Raw genomic sequence first — 23,324 nt, 5'->3', positions numbered from 1 at the left:
CGGTGCATTCATTCACACATCATCCACCGTGGCTGCCATCTGTGGGCGAACCCACGACCGCGTGGTCCCCTTTGTCAGCCTGAGGGGCTTATCCCCTCAAGCTTGTCTGGGACTTTAAGAACGCCCTCTGCCTGCCATCTTTACCCCCTTTAACCACCTGAAGATGACTGTTTTTCATCTGTACCTTCCCCTCCCTGTAGATGCTGTAGTTCTCTATGCTACAAAACAACCAACCTAACCTGTTATTAACAAATTAAATGAAAAGACTAGCTGACAATTAAAGTTTAGCTCAAGGTTTAGCTTTATTACTTGAAGAATTTGACCTCTTTATGTCTTTAAATGTGCATGCTTTCCAAAGTCATCACTGTTTCTAAAGAGACATGACAATGTGACATATGGTATTTTCCACACTATAAGGTGCACTTTTTTTGTCTTTCAAAAACAATGGTGCCCTTGTGTGTCTGTTTGATTTGTTTTTTTTTACATATTCCTAAAAAGTTTGGGAGTTAGCAGAGTAACAGTAATGGTTGTTTTGGAGGTATAAGGCTGTTTTTTATACTGGTTGCAAATAAGATTGTTACAGGTTATTGTGAATATGCTAATTCAGCTACTGTTTCTAATGTGGCTGATGTGTAGATTGTTACAAATAAGTTCTAGAGTTACTGTGAATGCAGTTCATAACGTCTGACTGACTGATGGACTTATCTCAGACTCTTTGTCTTGCTTGATGCGCCTTGGTGTGCCCTATATATAACATGTGTTTGAAGACAGACAATTTATTGGTGATGCACCTTTAAATCCCGTGTGCCCTGGACTACAGAAAATGAAGGAAAAGATTCTCATGGCAGAGACTCTTCTTTACTCCCTTCTTGCTCTTTTTAAGACTGTGTTTATGCTGAGTTAGAGGCAATTTAGTCTACTCTGGAGATTAAAGGAGATTACCAATGACCTGCTTTATCATGGCAGCTCATTTTGGGGAAAGTCCAACTGTCACTTTCTTTTTAGTACAAACAAAAATGGCGCCTTTGTTTAATACAAAATGCATTTTTCTCGTGAAAAATTCCTGATCTGTTAAATGATGTACAGAAACATGATCAGATCTCAGCATGCTAACCGAAACCCAATGCTGGGACAAAGTTACACCTAATCTAGACCCTGAACCTGAGGAAAAAGACAAAAATCTAAAAGAAACCCAGTAAGTAGAACACATTAGTAAAGCTCTGCAGCAGTACAGACTTATATACTTTTTATGTCCCCTAACATTAATCGCCTCTTTGTTTGGACAGCACATTAGGTATTGTAGTTGCCTGTATGTCTGAACAGATACATTCTATTTAAAATATGATGTGACTTATGCCTTTGGATGGATGGATGGATGGATGGATGGATGGATGGATGGATGGATGGATGGATGGATGGATGGATGTTGTGTTGTCCTGAGCACTGACTGCTTTCCTTCACACCTCATTTTCTCAAAGAGATCTGAGTTTATGTATGTAATCCAATTATCAACGAATGATCTCATTAGAGCTGACTAACAGCACCCAGCAGCATTTTTGATACCGTCATTGACTGCCACTGCTCCTGATTAGCATGTCAGTCATCAGAGAAGTCATGGCAGCATTTATGCTGATATGAGATTACAATCCCAGCCAGTGGGCTTGTTTGTGTATGTTTATGTCGATGCGAAGGTCATAGTCTTAGAATGAGAACGGGAGGGGTCTACCAGCTGTCAAATGGACTTTTTGATTGATTGATCGCTGATGCTAGATGATGGATGGATGATCCTAATAAGCTGGACGACAAGCATGTAGAGTTTGCGTCTGACTTCAGGGGGTTAAAGAATCACTCAGCCTTCATTAGGAAGAAGAAATCGCAGTGTCGATAGATCACGGCGATGACAGACTAACATTGTGTCTGGCTGCATTGATAATGATGTCATGAATAAGGGGGGTCACAGGTCGGAGGGGCATTAACATATGTAATCCTCTCTGAGGGTGATGGGAGATAGCAGAAGTGGACGGACTCCATCTTTAGAGGCTCAGTTTTATTCAAAACTGCTTTCAAATTGGGATTAATATATTCCTACAATGTTCTCAAATTGTTTATATTCCGTTTCTTTGTTTGGTACATTTTTTTAGTTGGTATGAATCCCCCTTTTGTCTTTTTGTCCCACCATCTGCCATCATCTGCCAACTCCAAATTGATTTTTCGGCTATATTGGTGATTTAGATTAAAAGTATTTCTTCGCCCTTTTCTATCCGAACGGCTATTACCAAGTGCCACGACCCTTGACCCCTTCCGTCTTTTATCTTGTTGGGTTTCCTAACAGGGGTGTAAGTCTTAATCCAGTAATGGAAGCAAAGCAGCCGGGGCAGCTCCAAACGTCGGAGGGTGGGTTAAAAAAAGGGGGCGGGGAGGAGGGAGAGGAACCTAAACTCTACTTAACCTTTTTTATTAGCTAAATTCATTCAAACCACCAAGTCATAACCCTATGTTATAGCCAATCTTAACGTCTCTACTAAAAAATCAATTCCCTAAAAAAAAAGTCTTGGAGTCCACGTCTTTCCTTCTGCCTTATTACACTTGCTGTAAATATTGTTATTTTAAGTGTCTTAGGCTACAGTTGAGCTTTGAACGACTGGCTTCCCGCTGCGCCTCTCTTGTTAAATATGCATTGAGGAAATAGTGGCTGCACAGGGGGTGGGGGGAAGAGAAGGCTTGGGGGTTGGGTCTTGGTGGGACAGCAGGGAAAGCAACGCAGGGCCAGTGTGAATTATTTACTGTTGGCTCACGGTTCACCTGCTGAGCGTCAAACTCTGACATTTGGAAAGGGAGCGATCGGCTGCATTCAGCACAGTGTGACGTTGAGCTGAAGTAAATGAGATTCCTTACAGGTGTAAACCCTGTCGGAGGAACCCGGGAGCCCCCAGCGGCTTTTCTGCTCTGCTTGTTAGGGACTAAAATAGGAATAAAATGTGCTACCAGAATAACCAGAATGGAGAAACAAACCTTTTCTGATGAGTAGGCTCATGTAAAATGATGCAGCAGATGTCAAATGATATATCCCCGAAAGCGTTTGCACTATATGGTCAATACATCACTGTTTCTTGGCTGTCTTTGAAATCTAGCATTAGCTTTTCATTATGGGTAACCATTGGCACTCTATCGTTTAGGCAACATGCTGGAATAGCAAACTGGATCTGCATTTTTATATCTGCTCCTTTCATTTGGAAAAAAAGTTTGCATTTATTCAAATGAAACCCTTATGTTGTAGCTTCAGCTCATATTCAGTTTACAAATTTCCATTTTTAGTGCACTCTCTCAAACATAAGTTCCAATGAAGGTCACTTTTATTCATTATTCCTCATATTTTTTATCTCGTCCTCTATTCATTTTAGAAATTACAGCCTGACAAAGCTCTGTTTTTGCCTCCTGCTCTACAGCTCCATTACCGGTCTTTTATCTCTCCTTAAATAGAGGAAATGCAATTAAATATATTTTAGACATGCCAACATTTCTTCAAAAACACATATTTTGTAACATTAATCTAGTGAGTTCTACTTAACCTTTGTGCTATCTTAGATCAGTGTTTTTCACACTAGTGTGCCGCGGGAGATGGTCAAGTAGGAAATTTCCCTCATTAACTGATCTAAAAACATTTCGCATCTCCAGGAAATCAGCTCTTTGTTCATCCAAACAGGCCCTGATAAAACACTGAGTAGTTAGGACTATAAAAGATCTTAAAATTACTTTTTCTTTGTGTTTATTTGATTCTATTAAAGACATTTTAATAAGAATGACGGTACCGCGATTTGGCTGCAGCTAAAGCCGTTTGCTAGCTCAGAGACGCTAGTCTTTCTGCCCTTTTGCGGCAGTTTTCAAACTACATCTCCCATGATGCATTGGGTTAAAGGAACAGCGTCTGAGCCTACAATGAGTCGTCCTTAAACGTCCTGAAACCAAAACAAACACACATCAAACCGTTTTTGAATTTTCTAACTTAACTTTTGTTTCATCTTTTAGAAAAAACAGCTGCAACTTCCTGCTTTTTCTGCCACAATTATCACAAAAATGCACGTGAGATGGGGGGGGGGGGGGGGGGGGGGTTGTCGATCAATACAGACTGAGTTTTTTTTTTTTGGATGCTGGTGTGCCGCGGGGTCTTTGTCAAGGTTAAAGTGTGCCGTGGCTCAAAAAAGGTTGAAAAACACTGTTTTAGATGACCCCACCCTTACTTTGACATGTTCTCCCTACCATGACAAAGGTGGATAAAGGTGGAAAGATTTCATGTTGTCCTTAGACACCAGTGAAGATCACAAATCATTGAAGAAAAAAGCTTCAGAGCACTGTTTAGTGGGTCTAGATGACCCAACTTCCAATGTTAAAGTGCCTAGGATAGCACAAGGGTTACAGCTATAGTCAGATGCCCCCATGCCTCCATACAAAAGTTTACTTATATGGATACAACTGGTTCTTGGGTTGGTCTGGCCCGTGAAATAAGTTGATAAACCAGTTCTAGGCCCTGAACGCTGGAAACTGACTGTTCCTATATATATTATGGAGGTTTACTGGAGTCCTTGCACCTCAGCCGCCAGTGTTGTAACTTAAGTATGAATTTTGTGATATCAACACAAACAGGAAAGGAAGAAAAAACTTCAGTAATGGTGCATATCACTGCACTTTGAAGTTTTCAGTACAATTAGTTCTTGGAAGGGTCAAAGAGATCGTTGAAGAACGTACTATATTCTTCATCTTTTTCTGGCCTTTTTTCCCCTCGTGAAAGGCCCTCTGTGGGTTTTTTTTTTTTTTTAGCCAGAGCTGGGCTATTTCTGCATTATTCACACTAGGGGAACAAAACCAAGATGAACAGTACACCAGAGGCCAGCCATGCTGGACAGCCGGCTGGAGGGAGCAGCTCCACAGACGCAGTTTCCTTCCCTTTGCTAATCAGAGATCCAAGCCCCCTAGTCACGGCACCGCCACAGCCTCAGCATGCGTCCCAGATGATGGTCTCTTAAGAACCCCAAGGACCCCATATGGGCTGATTTGGAGTCTAAAAAGAAACCATGAATACACATTCACACAGCTCTACTTCTCCAATCTAGAAGTGGGGTGCTTTATGCTGGCAGGGCGCCACGATCGGTGCATCAGTCACAGGAGGACATGAGTGAAGTCAGAGCCTGACAAATCCAGGGTATTATCAGACCTTTGTCCAGCTTGCAGCTGTCACTTACCAGGCTACTGAGAGAGGATGGGGGGGGCAGAAGGGAATTCATGACCTATCCCCAAAACCACAAAGGGGCAGGGAAGCATTTAGAGAGAACACATGGGAGGCAAAAGAAAGAACTAATCTGAGTTTAAGAATGAACTGTAATGAATGCAGTCGATCCACTTAAAATTCCTCACCTATTTTTTTTTTAAAGAAACCATGGATAGGCTGAGTTTCTCTGAAGACTCCATAAACTCGTCTTCCATAAATGACCCACTGAAATCCAGATGTAATCTTTTCCTATCATCCCGGTACGTCCCAAAGGCTGTCCCCCACCCCCACCCCCAAAAAAGCCTCATCTTTTTGGTCTTTGAGATAAATGAAAGTCTCCGGGGTGATGGAATAAAGATGAGCTAAGCCTTTGACTTGATGCAAGATCGCCATAGGGCCAAACGTAAGACGTCTTCCCTCCTTGTCTGCTGCATGGAGATACTGGAGCCAGAGGAAGAAACCAGATAATCTGATAGAATTTCAATCAACATCGATCAGATAAAAATAACAGAATGTCTGCTTTAAAGTTACGCTCAATCTCAAGCAGTTCAGCCCTTTTCAATTTACTTGGAAATAACTCAACTTTTGAAATTTCACCCTCTGCAACCCCATCGCTCCACGATCCTTTCTGTTTGAGTCTGGCCTCCAAGTATGCTCATATGATGCACCTTATATGGAGAGTGATTGGATTACTCATTTATTAGCCAGTGGCAGGCTTCAGAGGGCATGTAGAGACTCAGTGTGACTTTAATCCACCAGCAGAAGCAAAATAGGTGGAGTATGGCGTAGTTTGCATCTTGGGCTTAAGCCTTGCGGTCGGAAAGACATCTGCCAAATCCTCCTGGATCAAAGGATGACTATTACACAGACAGGGATCCGCGTAGCCCCAGCTGCAGCTTTAGAGTGCTCATGACCTCTGTCAACAGGCCCCCCGTTTGAAAAGCACAGGTGGGTTTGACGGAGGGGGGTGGGGGGGTGTCAAACATGTGTGCGGACATAGACAGATTCTAAACATTGGTCCAATTGTTGCACAAAATATGGTCATTTTATGCTGTTTGCAGGTATTTTTCCAGTTATTTCAAGAACATTATGAAAGGTGTGTTTATGGGGGGGGGCAATGTAGTGGGAGCAGAAACGTACATTAACATTCCTGGTCCTTTCTAAAGGCTTTCAGATAAGCTATAAATAAAAACGGCGTGGCCCACTCAAATCAAAACTTTTTTTAAACATGTTTTTCTGGAATGTTTCTGATGATGGAGGACATTTATAAAGAAAATTAGGCTTAAAATTGCATTTCTGAGTATTTCTTTATGCAAAATTGTTGTAAATCAAGAGCAGACGGACAAAAATGTTGTTTTAGAAAGATTGTATTTGTGTTGTAGAAAATCCACTGGGCTGGCAACAAGCTCCCTTCTAGACGAATAGATCTATGTTCCGCTTTGTTTTCCTCCAGTTTCCATTGGCTCAAAATTGTACAACTGGATAACACTAACATCACCTGTTAATTTTGTTGTAGTGTTAGTTTGGGGTTGTAAAGGGCAGTAAGCTAGCGAGAGAGAGTGTAAACAGATTGATGATGGGAAATGGGGACAGACTCACTTCACACCAACAACTCAGAGGTTAATGCCTAGAAAACAATACTTTCAAATTTGGACTAAAGATGGTTCAATTATATTTTAAGGAACCCTTTTGAAAATAGATCAACAAATGATTTGAGTGAGACTTTATATGCAAATATGAGGACACGATGAAAGACCAAACCATTTACTTTCTTTATTTGTACTTGCTAGAAACTCTAATTGTCAAGGGTTGACCTTTTACCAACAGAACAAAAATGCTCCCCCACATTATCCATGATTACATTCTGGGAAAAATACAATTTTCCACTGGCCTACATTTGACTTACACAGCTGTGGTACAGACGACAAACCTCAATTTACTTAACATACTTGGAGCTAATTCACAACAAGACTTATTCCAAGACAAACACTACTTATAACACATTAAAAAGCCTTCTCTGACAGTTAACCCTTTTCACATTGCTTCTTTGGCGCACATATACCTAAGACGTCCTATTACTTTTGGAAATTTGCCTACACTGTTATTCTCCATATCTATACCTCATCGAGAGGCCAAAGTATAGAAGAAAAACGTAATAGTTCACGGGACACAGACTTGTTTGTTTGTCAGCCTTTTATTTGTTTCTGCATTCACTTTTTAATGCTTTATTTTTAGCGTCTCTGCTCACACGTGTCGGCAAATTTAAATTTAGCATACAGACAACATCAAAGCCATGCTGACGGACAAATTCTACTCCTCAGAGCGTCTGCGTGTTGGCACTGATGTTTTTAGCTTGACAGGAGTGACACTTTCCATACTTTCTTTGACCGGGACAAAACAAATGATTCCTCTACATGTTTTCTGAAACGGATAAATGGAAAAAGTGTGCAATTATATGCAGGTTTTTTTGCAGCTCAGGAGGAATTTACTTGTATAAAAATGTTTGCAGCTATTTGGAAGACTTTCTAGTCAGTTCCAATGATTTTAATGAGTGATTCCCTCCTTGAGGAGATGTTTTAATGGTGCAAATTTAAACTTTTCTTCATTTTTTTTCCCTTATTGCTGTTATTATAGTACTTGTATTTAAGTCTCAATAAAAAATGAATTCCTTCACAGGTGACACAATTTATAAGCTGTGACATTTGATGCATCAATAGCGGATAGGTCGACTAATTATGTCCACATGCTGCTGAAGCACCGGATAGTCCTCAACAAAAACAACAGAATCCATTTTTCTATCGTGCAGAAACTGCTGGTTCTCATGGTGTAGAATAGCAACTGAACATTTTATTTAAGATATTTTATTGTCTTAAGTTAACTCCTTTGAAGCCTGTATTTACTTTCAGCAATGAAAAGAAGAAGAAAAAATCACTTTTGTCTTTCCCTTAAGTAGATGTTTAATTAAGTTAATTTTGGAGCCAATGTAGTATGATGCATATTTGCATAAAATGGTGACAAAATGTTCATCAGAGACCATCTGGATGATCCAGAGGAGGATTGGGAGAATGGCATGTGGTCAAAAAGGCCAAAATGGAAATATTTGCTATAAAGCACCATAAAGCATGGGGGTGGACAATGAATCCGTATTTAGGAACAGATGAACGGGGTCAAGTATGATGAGATTTTGGTCAGAAACCTCCTTCCATCAAAAGCACTGATGATGAAACATAGCTGGCTCTTACAGCAGGGTTAAGGTCATCCCAAGGTGATCCCAAACACATCGCCTGGGCAACAAAAGAGGGGCTACTTATAAAACCTTTCAAGGTTGAGTAGTGGCGTAGCTGGTCTCTGGACCTCAATCCAATCCAATAGAGAATCTTTGAAAGTTCAAAGTCTGTGTTGCCCAGTAACAGCCCTAAAACGCCACATCTCTTGAGAAGATCTGCATGAAGGAATGGACCAAAATGGCAGCAATAGAGTGTGAACCAACTGAAGATCTACAGGAAACCTTTGACCTCTGTCAATGACAACCTGGGTCACATTACAAAGTAATGAGGAGAACTTTAGTTGTTGACCAAATACTTAGTTCATGCAGCAAAATGCATTTTTTTAAATAATAAAATGGGATTTTCTTGATTTTTTTTCTCTCTATCTCTTCCAGTTGATGTTTCTATGGTGCAGACTTCTACCATCTTGTCAAGTAATCTTAACTAAATTAGTGATGGACAAATACTTTTTTTGTCCCTCTGTATGTAAATTAGATGCTGTTGAAGTATCTCAAAGAATCCTATGGGGTGGATGGAGAACCTATAGAAGAAAGCCCCACAGATAAATTAGATACTAAACAGACTGCCTTTGAACTACCATGAAAAATGTACCCCCGATAAATCCCACCCTCAATCCAGACCCCCACGCGATGCAGTTTCCATTTGCAGAGCTTTGAAAAAAAGATATTGAAATGATATGCTTCTAATTCTTTCATTTGCTCGAAAACTCATCTTTTTTAATGCCACGCCACCAACCACCAGCACATATTTAAAGATTATTATACAGACTGTTTCTTTTCCATGGCACTTCAATGTGTCACTGGGGCAATTGGTGCTTTTTTGCAGTTTGTCTATTTACATTTTTTTTTGTTCCAGAAAAAGATGTATGGATCCTAAGCTGCTTCTTATTTCCCCTCGATTTATGACGTTGTCATCGTCTTAAATCACTGGGGAGGAATTTGCCCCACTATTTTTTGCAACATTGTCTTATTGACTCTTTGTTCACACAAGTTCCCACCACAGACTTGGAGCCGGACAGTGATTGATTTAACTATTGCAAACCATCAATACTTTTCCTTGTACTCTTCCTCCTGCAGATTGGCTTGGGAGCTTCGCCAATCTTGGATGCATCGAGGTTTTTGAATAATTCCAAAGATCATGTCACATTTTCCTCCAGAAGATTTTACATAGAAGAAATCAAAGCCTTCTTAATAATTTCAAGCCTTTCAGATCCTCACAGTCAAGAAAAAGCCCAAATTATTACTCTTCCACCACCGTGCTTGACCGTGCATATGAGCTATTAGTTATTCATAGCTTGCGGAATAGTTGGCAATAAATCACAAAATAATTTTTATCTACGTTTGTGATTTGGTTTTTACTTCTTAAGTTATAGGTGTGTTCTATTTTTCAATAGTGACTACATTCTTAAAACACTTGGGTTATTCATGTTAGGATCTATTTTTGGGCTGCTTTTTAGAGCAAAACTAATTTTTAAAATTATAATGGTTTTGTTGTAACCCGAGTTGTGTTTTTTCCCCAGTTTTTTTTTTAACCTATTCTCTTTTTAACCTCAAAGATGGGATAGAGTTTTTAGTGTATAAATCTTGCTCCTTTTTTTTCAATATGTGCATAATAGTAGTAGCTTGTGTGTATTATCCAGTTTCCTTACACAAGATTTTAAATCTTAAGCCCCTTAGGACTTCTTCTGGGTACTTTGGGTTCTGCACTAATTTGTCTTTTCCAAAACTTTATTGTAAACTCTGAACTGCTTTTATTGTGAAAGGAAGACAAAGTGGTGTGATAAACGAATTTGAATGTGCAAGACATTTGTGTGGCTTGTAACTACAATTGAGTAATTACGGGTCTTTGACATTGCATTTTCAATTTTAACAAGCCTCAGATAAATAGAGACGGATCATTGATTTTGCAATGAACAACAATAAAAGGGGCTCACCATCAGCCCACGCCGTAAAAGCTGAGGCTAGCTCACACCCTAGTGAGCCACTTAATAGCCCGCATCCAAAAGGGGCTAATGCACGGCCCCTGTGCTCCCACATGTATAAAGCTATGGTGATCAAATGGGGTATAACTAATACAATTGATTTTGATCAGCCAGTACGGATAACACGGTAACCATGTGGCCCCCACCCTTTGAGTGCTAATCGAGAACATGATTCAAGTTCCATGCATCCTTTTTGAGCAGCTATTTATTGTGCTTTTAATGAAGCTTGATTGGCAGCATGTCCCAGTGCCCATTATCATCAGAGGAATGTGCTCAGCTTGGTCGGCAATTATCCCCGTAATTGTGCTCGGAATCCTCTGGGCCCAAACATGCAGTCGCTTCCCTGGCCGGCATTGCCACCTGTGGACGTTCCTGTGGAAAGCTGACAGGTTCCTGTATGAAGAGTCCATTTTCAGAACCGCGCCGTCTTCCCTTGTTCCTCATTTCATGCACCTGTGCTTCTCTGCTCTCAATCTTCCTGGCTATTACAGTTACTTTGTCCTGGCTGACTTTGTTTCTTTGGCTCTTTGCACATGCTCTTGATTAACCTTTCCCTTTTTTTACTCAGCTTCTGCGCCATGAACCCCCGCCTCCCTGCCTTTCCTACTTTTATCTGCTTGTCCTTTTCTCACCCTATCCATTCCTTTCCCATCCCTGAGCTTCCATCCCCGTCCAGCACAAATTCCTAACCTTTGGTCCCTTTCATCCCTGTGGTATGCATAAATGTGGGCGTATTATCAATCCTGTTCTCTCATCATAATTATGCGTTTTGTCATGTGCAGCCTCTGTGGCTTGTGATAAAAGGGGAGCCTGATTAAGTTGAGGGAGAACTATTGATTCCTATTGACAGAGCCCTCAAAGGGCTTTAATGAAGAAGATGTAAATGAGGGTTTTCCATTGCGTTTAATGACTGCGTACCACAAAGGGCCGCCATTCTTTCGCTCTCCAAAAGAGACATGCGTCCCTCACAATGGCCGCACAAGGGACACATTTACCACTCCGAGATGTTTGGGCATGCTAAGAGGAGGGAGAAAAAAATGTGCAGAGATGCCAGTCACACATCATGGTTGTTGGACCAAACCATTTAGAGGGTGATCCCTTCTGTCACGCACATTTAAAAGAGAGAAAAACAGCAACTGTATCAACATGCTGTTGTTCTTGTGTTCCAATTTTTATCAATGAGCGCCGCTCACTGAAAAATGCCAGCCGTAATAAGAATTTACCTCATCTTTTGTACTGTTTGTCCCTTTTTCCAGCACTCAGATGACTCCCAGTAACCACGACCGGATACAAAGGTTGAGACATGAATTTCAGCAGGCCAAGCAGGAGGAGGACCTAGACGGCCATAAGCGCTCATACAGCTTTAACCAGCCCTGGGTGAGTGTCCTGTCAAAGACGTTAGGGCAGTGGTGCGCCGCGTGGACAAGACAAATGAACCCAGCAGCCACCATCTTTGTTATTTTCTCTTTATGTCAAAATTTGATGTAGTTTCTGCAGAAAGTTCCACTTTTATTAACAGATGAGATGTAATGTAAGTCAAAGTCAAAGTCAAAGTAAACTTTATTGTCAATTTCTATAATGTTTTCACACAGATAGAAATTGAAATTCCGTTTGTCTTCAAACTCCAGTCTAAACGGGGAATTTAACTTCAAATTACAGAATAAAATAGAATAAGACCAAAAAATAAGGTGACTATAAATAGAAAAAAATGGAGTGACTGTAGTATAGTTCTTCATTTTTTTTTTACAGCACCAGTGGACTGGTGGAAGGTGCAGTTCAGTGCTGATGAGGTAGATGACGTCTGTATGTCAGAGTTCAGCAGAGCAGGGGGGCAACGGGGAAACAAGAGGGGAGGGGGGGCAGGGCCAGGGGAGAGTTCAGCTTCCTGACAGCCTGGTGGAGAAGTGGAGAAGTCCTTTGCAAACTTGACAAAACATTAAAAAAATCTTACAAGTAAAGAACAGAACTCTGGACCAACAAGGTATACTTTAAATATCACAGTAAATGCAAGAATACAATTGGTTTGTTGAGTTTTTTGTTCAGATTGACTGGTCACAGCAAGTTAAATCCTCATAAGGTGTTTTTTTTTCCTTTAAAGCAGTGGCGGAGCTAGAACATTTTCAATGGGGGCTACTATGCCGTGTAGGTGTCTGGGGGGCCCTGGATGCCACTGCTGCCTCGCCTTTCAGCGGGGGTTTTGGTGTGGGGGTGACTGGGCACTCCCACTCTTTTACATTCCATCATCCACCACAGTAGAACATAAAAACTCACCTGAGCACAGGCGTCAGCTCACCTTAGCACAAATAGTATGCGTGATGGAATGAAATGCTTTAGATGTGTGGGTTTGTATGTACAACTTTATGTGTGTGAACTGTAGTTGCGTTGACATGTTTGTATGTGAAAATTGTTGGGGCCAACAGGTATGTTTGTAACATTTGAGAGTGTGTGGACAGGCCCCACCCCCTTTGACTTAAAACTATAGTTGACAGTAATGATGATAAACCTCCAGCATGTTGTTGCTTTGTGTTTTTTAGCCCCCCATTTCTTTAACCTTCAACTTTTGTACCCTTATCCGTGCTCTCTAACATCCCACTCTCTTCATTTTTTCCATTTGGTTCAACACAAAATCTTCTTTCTCTTTCGGCTTTTCCCATCAGGGGTCGCCACAGCGAATCATCCTTTTCCACCTCACTCTATCATGAACATCTTCTACCCTAACGTTAGCCAACTTCATGTCCTCTGTTAAGACATCCATGTATCTCCTCTTTGGCCGTCCTCTTGCCCTCCTGCCAGGCAGCTCCATCTCCAACATCCTTCTACCAATATATCCACTATCCCTCCTCTGAACATGTCCAAACCATCTCAGTCTGGCTTCTCTGACTTTGTCGCTAACACAGGCAACATGAGCCGTCCCTCTGATGTACTCGTTCCTTATCCTGTCTAACCTGGTCACTCCTAAGGAGAACCTCAACATCTTCATCTCCGCTACCTCCATCTCAGCCTCTTGTCTCTGTCTCACTGCTACCGTCTCTAACCCATAGAGCAGAGCTGGTCTCACCACTGTCTTGTACACCTTTCCTTTGAGTCTTGCTGGCACTCTTCTGTCACACAACACTCCTGACACTTTCCTCCAACCGCTCCAACCTGCCTGCACTCGCCTCTTCACCTCTTTTCCACAATCCCCATCACACTGAACTGTTGACCCCAAGTACTTAAACTCCTGCACCTTCTTCACCTCAGCCCCCTGTAGCCTAACGCTTCTACCTTGATCCCTCTCGTTCAGACACATGTATTCTGTCTTACTACGACTGACCTTCATGCCTCTTCTTTCCAGAGCAAACCTCCACCTCTCTAGCTGTTCCTCCACCTGCTCTCTACTCTCACTGCAAATTACAATGTCATCCGCAAACATCATTGTCCAGGGAGATTCCTGTCTTACCTCGTCTGTCAGCCTGTCCATCAGCATAGCAAACAAAAAAGGACTCAAAGCTGATCCTTGGTGTAGTCCCATCTCCACCTTGAACTCCTCTGTCTGACCTACAGCACATCTCACCACCGTCATACTTCTCTCATACATGTCCTGAACTACTCTGACATACTTCTCTGCCACTCCAGACGACCTCATACAGTACCACAGCTCCTCCCTCGGCACCCTGTCATATGCCTTCTCTAAATCTACGAACACACAATGCAGCTCCTTCTGACCTTCTCTGTACTTTTCCATCAACATTCTCAAAGCAAAAATGGCATCAGTGGTGCTCTTACGGGGCATGAAACCATACTGCTGCTCACAGATCTCCACCTTCTTCCTAAGCCTGGCTTCCACTACTCTTTCCCACAGCTTCATTGTGTGGCTCATCAACTTTATTCCTCTATAGTTGCTGCAGTTCTGCATGTCACCCTTGTTCTTAAAGATCGGGACCAGAACGCTTCTCCTCCATTCCTCAGGCATCTTCTCACTCTCTAAAATCCTATTGAACAACCTTGTTAGAAATTCCACTGCTGTCTCTCCTATGCACTTCCATACCTCCACAGGTACGTCATCAGGACCAACGGCCTTTCCGCTCTTCATCCTTTTCAGAGCCTTCCTAACCTCATCCTTTCCAATCTCTGCTACTTCCTGCTCCACAACAACCACATCTTCCTCCCTTCTTTCCCTGTCATTTTCCACGTTCATCAGCTCCTCAAAATACTCCTTCCATCTTTTCTGTACACTCTCTTGGGTTGTTAGCACCTTTCCGTCTCTGTCCTTAATCACCCTTATCTGTTGCACGTCCTTCCCATCTCTGTCTCTCTGTCTGGCTAGTCTGTACAAGTCCTTTTCTCCTTCCTTTGTGTCTAACCTGTCATATAGCTCATCGTAAGCTTTCTGTTTGGCCTTTGCCACCTCTCTCTTCACTCTACGCTGCGCTTCCTTGTACTCCTGTCTACCTTCCTCAGTCCTTTCTACATCCCACTTCCTTTTAGCCAACCTCTTCCTCTGGACGCATTCCTGTACTTCCTCATTCCACCACCAAGTCTCTTTACCGTCTTTCCTCTTTCCAGATGACACACCTAGCACCTTCCTACCTGTTTCCCTGATAATCTCTGCTGTAGTTTCCCAGTCATCTGGAAGCTCATCCTGACCACCCAGGACCTGCCTCAACTTCTGCCTAAATTCCTCACAAGTTTCTTCATTCTGTAGCTTCCACCACTTGGTCTTCTTTGCTGTTTTCCCTCTCTTCTTCTTCCTGACCTCCAGAGTCATCTTACACACCACCATGCGGTGCTGTCTGGCTACACTCTCTCCTACCACCACTTTGCAGTCATTAACCTCTCTCAAATGACCTCGTCTACATAGGATGTAGTCCACCTGAGTACTCCTACCTCCACTTCTGTATGTCACTCTATGTTCCTCTCTCTTCTGGAAGTAAGTGTTGACTACAGCCATTTCCATCCTCTTTGCAAAGTCCACCACCATCTGTCCCTCCAGATTCCTTTCCTTCACACCAAACCTGCCCATCACCTCCTCATCACCTCTGTTGCCCTCACCAACATGTCCATTAAAGTCTGCTCCAATAACAACTCTCTCTCCTCTGGGGATACTCTCTATGACCTCATCCAACTCACTCCAGAATCTCTCCTTCACTTCTAACTCACAGCCAACCTGTGGTGCATACCCACTGACTACATTCACCATCACCCCTTCAATTTCTAACTTTAGGCTCATCATCCTGTCTGAGACTCTTTTCACCTCTAGAACACTGTTTACAAACTCCCCCTTCAGAATCACACCTACCCCGTTTCTCTTCCTATCAACACCATGATAGAACAGTTTGTATCCTCCTCCAATACTACGTGCCTTGCTGCCCTTCCACCTTGTCTCCTGCACACACAGTACATCTACCTTCCTTCTCTCCATCATGTCTGCCAGCTCTCTGCCTTTCCCTGTCATTGTGCCAACATTAAGAGTCCCTATTCTCAAACCTATGTTCCTGCCTTTTCCCTTCTCTCTCTGGCCACGGACCCTTCTGCCTCCCCTCTTTCTTCCACCAACAGTAGTCAAATTTCCACCGACACCCTGTAGGTTAACAGCATCGGTGGCGGTCGTTGTTAACCCGGGCCTCGACCGATCCGGTATGTCTAAATCTTTCTCGTGGATGATTCGCATGGTTATTTTGGCAATTTTTACGCCGGATGCCCTTCCTGACGCAACCCTCTCTATTTATCCGGGCTTGGGACCGGCACAGAAGTTACTGGCTTGCAACCCCTGTGGCTAGATTCAACACAAAATGAATATTAAAAACATAATTAAGCTCTGCCTCAAATACAAAAGGAGTTTATACAAATATACACGTTGTGTGTCTGAAGATTCATAACCCCATGTTGTAACGGAAAAATATGTCCAACACAAGAGGTGTTCAGTTCTCATCTGTTGGACAGGACAATTTAAAAAAATAGATAAATGGGGGCAGGAGGGGGGCAGAAGACCTTCGAAGGGTGGCTAATGATAACAGCAAAGTCTACGGCCATTAAAATGAAAGGATCAAAAATATGTATTTCCCACAGTTTTATTATTTATGAGTTTTCTTAAAGAGTTTTAAATGTACATAATTTATGTGTGTTTCTTGTGTTCGTCATTCATCAATGTGCGCAGATGTTTGTTGAGGGTTTTGGCCGACGAGTCTTTAGGTAATTTCGGTTTTGAGCTAGTCACAATTCTTGGCCGGTGAATTACGCAGTTTAGGCAAATTTTACGTAGTTTAAACGAAATTATTACATAAATCGTATGAAATTGTCCACAACTTTTGCCAGATGCATAAGCCAATTTGTGGCTTTCCATGACCGTTCCATGTATGTCTAACAGACTTTCACGCATGTACCACCAATGTATAACTTTTATGTGGCATGTACGGCACATACATCACGTTAAAATTATGTAAACAGCGAAATAATCACACACGGTTCATGTTCTATGTGGATTTACGTGTTCTTTGCATGGTTTATTCATACTTTTTCTGTGGTTTTACCATGGTTCATTTGTGATACATAAGTAAAAATTTCACGTAAAGACCACAACTTTTCTCACTTTTTCACACTTATATTCACGTATGACTAACTTTCATCCGTGCAATATGCGCAGAATGGAGGTAGGTAGCTGCTGTGTGACATGGGCTTAACAAGTGTGTCATGCGAATTTTACCCGTCTTGTGTTCAAAAATGTTTTCAGAGAGGCCATTACGAAAGCCCACATTACTTTATGGTAATGTTCTGTGGCTAGGGGAAAGACACTAAAGAGGGGGTTCAGTTTAATTTTCCCTGCAGTTGATTAAAAAGCTTTCAAATTGGAAATTTCTAAATTAAAAATTGGGACTCGTTTCTTTAATCCGATCCTCTCTTCCGTGATTGATCTCTAACAGCAGTGGGATTTATTCTTTATAATTGGAAATTTGCAATCAAGTTAATTTCTTTTGTTAACTCGTTTTGTCTCCATTTCACGGCCCTTAATGCCGTGCATGAAAAGTTCAGCTGCCACTGAAGCTTCAATAAAGAAGCAATTTCTTTTACCGCTCCAGATCCCCAGTGATCTCACAGAAGATCTTAACATGTAGACATAATATTTACTTAACTCTGCCGGTGTGTTAGAGCAGTGTAACTGCAGATGACATTTGTTTAATTCATGTTTTAATATTAAAAATGATCACACATAGAGAGCCAGATGGATTTAGTTAATATGTCAGCACATTGTTTTTCTTTTTTTTTTGGTTTTATCTTTGGTTTTACCCAGATGTCTCTGTTTTTTGTGTCAGTCTTTCGTGGAAAAAAAGAGAAAAAGTTGGCTAACTGTTGCTCCAAGAAAGAACCATTTTCCTAATGGCAGGTCAGAACGTCAGACCTTAAAAAAATGGTAATGTCTGGCATCCAATTTTCCCAAGAGCTATCAGTGTCAGTTTGTCGGTTAAATTGGCTCGGCGTGGCAAACATCTCCTGCTGTTTCAGTTTCCCCGCTGTCGGGATGAATTTGGGCAAACCAGGAAAAAAAAGGGGGGGGATTCCCCCGGTGTTCTTCATCAGACAGACAAAGTCAGCCCTTTGCTTTCAGTGTTTGTTCAACTGTTGGTGGAAAAACCACCCAGCAGACGTCTATCAATGTTGGCTTAATCTCCTTCTCCTCTCCCATTCTCAGAGAGATGTCGAGTGTTTGTTTCTTCACTAAGGCGCCTTTCTCTTTTAACCTCTGAGCTCCTAATTGCTCGTGACCATTGACAGTGTCGGGCATGCCACTGCTGTCCGACTGGTAATTAGATTCGGAAAAGGCTTTGAGCATTCGAGCCCATATCTTGGATCATCTTTCTTCTTTTCTTGGTCTCGTGGGTAAGGATTTCCAGTGGAACGGCTCATCAACAACAAGTGTGTCATCACTTTTCCTTCGCTGTGACTAGAATAGTTCAGGACAACTTGTTGGCACTCGGTGACTCAATGGATTGGCTGCGGGAAAACTTGGAAAAAGTTTTTTTTATTTTTTAAATCATTCATATTTGAATTTCATGGTCTTTTTTACAAGTTAGCTTTGTATTTCCTGATAAAACACCATCCCAAAAGCTTCATTTTTAGGACATAGGTTAAAGATCTTATTTGATGATGAACTACTGCCACTCCACAGAAACTATGTCCTAGAAAACAACACAGATTTCTTGGTTTTGCCTAAGAATGGCATAATCATAATTAAAAGACCACTAGGAAAACTTTGAAAATAGATCAAAAGAGGATTGGAGTGGGACTTAAGGAGACAAACCCCATTTAAGAAAGTTCTTGATTTAAAAAAAATGTAAAAAATCAAGGACAACTGATAATTTTCAATTATCTGTTCACTCGTTCTTTTACTGCCAACTTGACCCTGTGTCATTGGCAACCAACGTCCTCTATAATAAGTCATCAATGAGCTTTTATTTTTTTAAATCAAAAAGTTTAGCGAATATTGCCAACAATGGGCAACATGCTTAAAAAGGGAGTTGGAAATGTAATATTTTAAACTTTGGGGAACTAAACTTGAAAACAAAAGGGAACTTTGGAACTAAGATTACATCAGGATGCCTTTAATGAACATCTACAAACCGGGTCAAAGGTAGCTACTCTTGCATCTGCCAACTCTATTTTCAAAATTACTGAACAGAACAAAAGCCAGTCCAGATAGTTTGAATAAGGCATAATCAGAAATTGATCATAGAGTGTTGGTCTCACAATCTGAAGGCTTACGGCCAGTTTAGACTTCAAAGGGATTTGTAACCGTTCGTGGTCGCAGTGGTCGCACGGCCATCAGAGCAGAATCTCCCCAGTCACTGCAGAATGGGACACCTGCTGGTGACTTCACCCGCAACTGGAATTTTAACCCATAACGCAATCGCTGGCAAATCAGAATTTATTTTTGAGCGACTATTGTACGCGATCACGGAGCAACTTTTTCCAGAAAGATCTCCTTATTGACTGCGCTTGCAAGCCGAACGCAGGTGTGTGCATGTGATGCGTAAGTGCCTACAGGACCCACGTAAGCTGTCCACACAAACTACGCTCTGATTGTCTTATTTCTTCATTTCTATCAGTCAGGCAGCACTCAACGAGCCTGAAAAGAGCTCACACTGATGTGAAACGCACTAACAGCCTCGTTGCGCAATACGCAGGATTTAAAGTTCAAAGAAATGAAAAATGTGTACCTGCCCACATCTCACCTACTTCGCCTTTATGTGTGAGGTTTGCTACAACCTGTAGCCTACTTGTAGAAAAATTGTGCATGAACATTCACGCTCTACGGCTCACTGCCGTTTCGTACCTGCCTGCCCCGTACAGGTTTGCTCTTTTTGTATCTACACATAAGGGCAGTTGTAACTAAGGCTTTTATGAAGGAGATGAAAGGTATACCCAGATGCTGAAACACTTTAGAAATGTCTTTACTGGATTGACTTTGAAATCCTTCCCAAAAACAATAAAGTTTTCTAAAGCATTTGTGCCAACAACAGGAAATTCATTCAGTCATTTATAGTAAAAACCAGAGTCTTAAAGAGCAGCAAATCTAGACTACTTAACAATTTGATGTCTAAACGTAGTTTTTTTTTGTTCTTTTTTTGACAGTAAGCTAAGGTGTGTCACTTTGAGCACAACAGTTCAGGCACTTCCTGAACTTTAAATGGAGTAATGACCAATCTCCCAGCTGAAGCCAGCACACATCAGTGGAGCCAGCGTGTTTTCTTAGCTTTCCCTCCCTACTGCTCTCTGAAAGGGGATTTCCAGATGTTCATCATAAAGCTTTTTTTTTCTATCCCTCTCCCTCTGTTTATCTCTGGCAATAAAATCGATTTGTGCTGTTTATGTGGAGCACCCATGAGCACAACTTGCACCGAGGAGCGCTGCACCACGCTGGTGCCACGGATCAAACGCACCAACAGCAGCTTGTAAAAACCTCTATTTATACAAACTCTTTTACCATTACTTCTCTGGTGCTACCAAGATCCGTATGTCCACAAGTGTGTGTGTTTATTTTTTTTTTAGGTTTGAACAAACATTAGTTGCCATGAATACAGCACCTTTATATTTCTGGATTGCACAAGGCTTTCCTTTCCTCTGTGATCACATGCAGAATGAGCCATTTTTTTTAGCCAGTCACTTGACTTCCCAATGGCTAAAGGTTGGATTTAAGACAACATAGCTCTGTGTTGTGAAAGAGGGTGACCCTTTGGTTGTAAGTACTCAGAAAAGTACATGTAGTGTATCTGCTAAACACGACTTTTTGGAAATCTTTAGAAGAATGCAGCCCTGGCACTACAGTAGGTTGTTTTGTTTTTTTCCAGTGTTTTGCTTTTTGCGCTTTAGAGGCTTTGACTTACCATGGATGCAGTATTCCAGATGAAATGTGAACCATCCAATGCTAATTAAAAGTCTGCCACAAGCACTCGTCCTCATAGAGACATATAATGTACCGTAAAAAGCATTATAGAAGCGTAATTGTACTGTTGCATGCTGGGTGTGACAGTTTAGTAGCTGCGTGGTAAAAGAAAATGTCAGTCAGAATGACTTTAGTTTGTTTTTTATGATGATTGTCGTGTTTATATGTGTGATGTTGCCAAATGGTATGTGTTTGTATGTATATAAGCATACATGCCCAATCAAGCACTTTTATCTAGTGTATATTTCCTAATTAAAGGTATAGGCTAGTATGGGTGAACCTTGTATGGCTGTTGACCCCCAGCTTTGGGGGTTTTAGGTTGTTTGGGCCTGTGAGGGGTCGTAGAAAGGAGCCTCGGGTTTAAGGGCGCATCCCAACCCGTTCATGCTTAATGAACTTAATTCTCAATGTACCATTAAACCCAGGACTCCATTCAATTTTGCATCATCTTGAACGATAAACAAAACAAAACATTGAAGAATATTTTTTTAATATAATTGAAAATAAAGTCAGGTATTATAGGGTTGAGGGGAGGACAGGTATGTCTTGCAGTTTCCTTCAGGCTTGTTAACCTTTGTGCTATCTTAAATGACCCCACCCTTACATTGATGTGTTCTCCCTACCATGACAAAGGTGGATAAAGGTGGAAAGATTTCATGTAATCCATGGACACCAGTGAAGATCAAAAATTATTGAAGAAAAAAGGTTTAACGCACTGTCTAGTGGGTCTAGATGACCCAACTCCCAATGGTAAAGTGCCTAGGATAGCTCAAGGGTTACAAATGGATCGTACCGTTGTTGTGCGTGTGTATAATGAAGTATTCGTAAGGCAAATGTAAGTTGTACGCGCTTATGACTTACGGGTGACACTGTCATACGGTGCCTTTACACCACACTCTAGTCTTTAGTAAAGCATTAGTCACAGTTGGCCTTAAAATTAGGTATCACCAGTCTGCAGGTGAAAAATGGGCAAACCTAGATGTGGCATGCAGAGAGGAAGCACTTATCACGTGATCAGCACCTGTGGGCCCCTTGCACAGTGCACAGGTTTGAAGTATCAAAAAAGTAACAAATCCAAACAACACGCCTATCTCAAGTACTTGAGCCGCACTTTATTCTTGCATGTTGTATAGGTGTTCACTACAACCTGTCGGCGTCAGCATGCCCTTAGTTAAAAAATGCATATCTCCAGCATCTTGCTACTTCTTCAATTGTCCTCCAACTTCCTTAACCCCCTCATATATTTTCCCTCCCCTTTCTTTTGTGATGACAAACAACATTTATACAAATATAATTACTATAAATAAAGCTTAGCCTCAAACACAAAAGGGGTTTGTACAAATATACACCTCGTGTGACTTAAGATTCAAAACGTAAAAGATTCATTCAACTTTGAGCCTATGTTGGAAAATAATGTCGAAAAGACCAAATCATTGTCACATCCACGCTTAATTTTAAACGTAGAGACCAGGAGAGAACAGACCACACTGGTTGCTCTCAGATGGATACTCCGCCTGGAGCTACACGCCCAGCTAACCGCAAATGGACTGGCATGCTTATAATAAATTGGCGGAATTGGGTTGAAAGAATCATTACCCAACAGGGTTTTTGTCAGGATGTAGCGTTTCATTGCCTTCTTTTCACTTTCTTCCCTCTCTTTAGCAGTCTAAATGCCTTCCATGTGTCTGTTTGTATACATCTCAGCTGTTCTCCTTAAGCGGTTCCCTGCTTGGTGCCATGAAAAGAGCCGAAGTGGTCGGGACAGTGGGCGGTGGTGATGGATGTTTATGATAACATCATAAAAAAAAAAACTTTCCCGGGATATAGGAAGGGCTCTAAATCAGAAACTATTGCACATTTGCCTTGTCTTGAACTTTAAAAGTTAAACTCCCCCCGCAGCTGCTTCTCTTTCTTGTGTCTGGGAATTTTGATAGCTACAAATCATTTTCGTATTATCTCCCCCTAGATTTCCTGTTTAAACAGGTGGACGAGTCCTTTTTAAGTCCCTGTCTGTGCAACACCACAAAAGGAGCAGGGAAAGACAAAAGCGTGCCATATTGACATCGTTTTTCACATTATTGGAAAAAAAACAAACACGGACATGTCTCCTGATTCAATTCCAACAAATGTCATATTTCATATGGCATCGTATCCCAAGTCTAACGTGAAATAATCGGATTCTCCTGTCCCTGGATAATGCCATTACACTGACTGATTTTCTCTCCGGGCTGTTTTCCGTGCACATCTCTCATCCACCTCGACCATCAGGCACGTCCAGGTTCCTCCCCGCTTCACCTACAATCACATCAAGAACTTCCAGAGTGCATGACTAATTGTTTTCTCACTGCTGCACAAGGCGTTGGAAAAATAATTTGG

At 41.6% G+C, this 23,324-nt stretch overlaps 1 protein-coding gene across 2 annotated transcripts in view; it reads left to right on the top strand.

Annotated features, from left to right (window-relative positions):
• Positions 1 to 23,324, top strand: part of LOC101161760 (partitioning defective 3 homolog) — a 409,623-nt gene that overhangs the window by 367,145 nt on the left and 19,154 nt on the right. For both annotated transcript variants that reach the window (XM_023950354.1, XM_023950353.1), the window contains one exon: positions 11,788 to 11,908. In XM_023950354.1, the coding sequence (XP_023806122.1) occupies positions 11,788 to 11,908 (121 nt within the window). The remainder of the gene's footprint in view (positions 1 to 11,787; positions 11,909 to 23,324) is intronic.

Source organism: Oryzias latipes, chromosome 20, assembly GCF_002234675.1.
Source record: "Oryzias latipes chromosome 20, ASM223467v1".
Classification (NCBI taxonomy): Eukaryota; Metazoa; Chordata; class Actinopteri; order Beloniformes; family Adrianichthyidae; genus Oryzias; species Oryzias latipes.
This window is presented reverse-complemented; position numbering and strand designations above follow the sequence as displayed.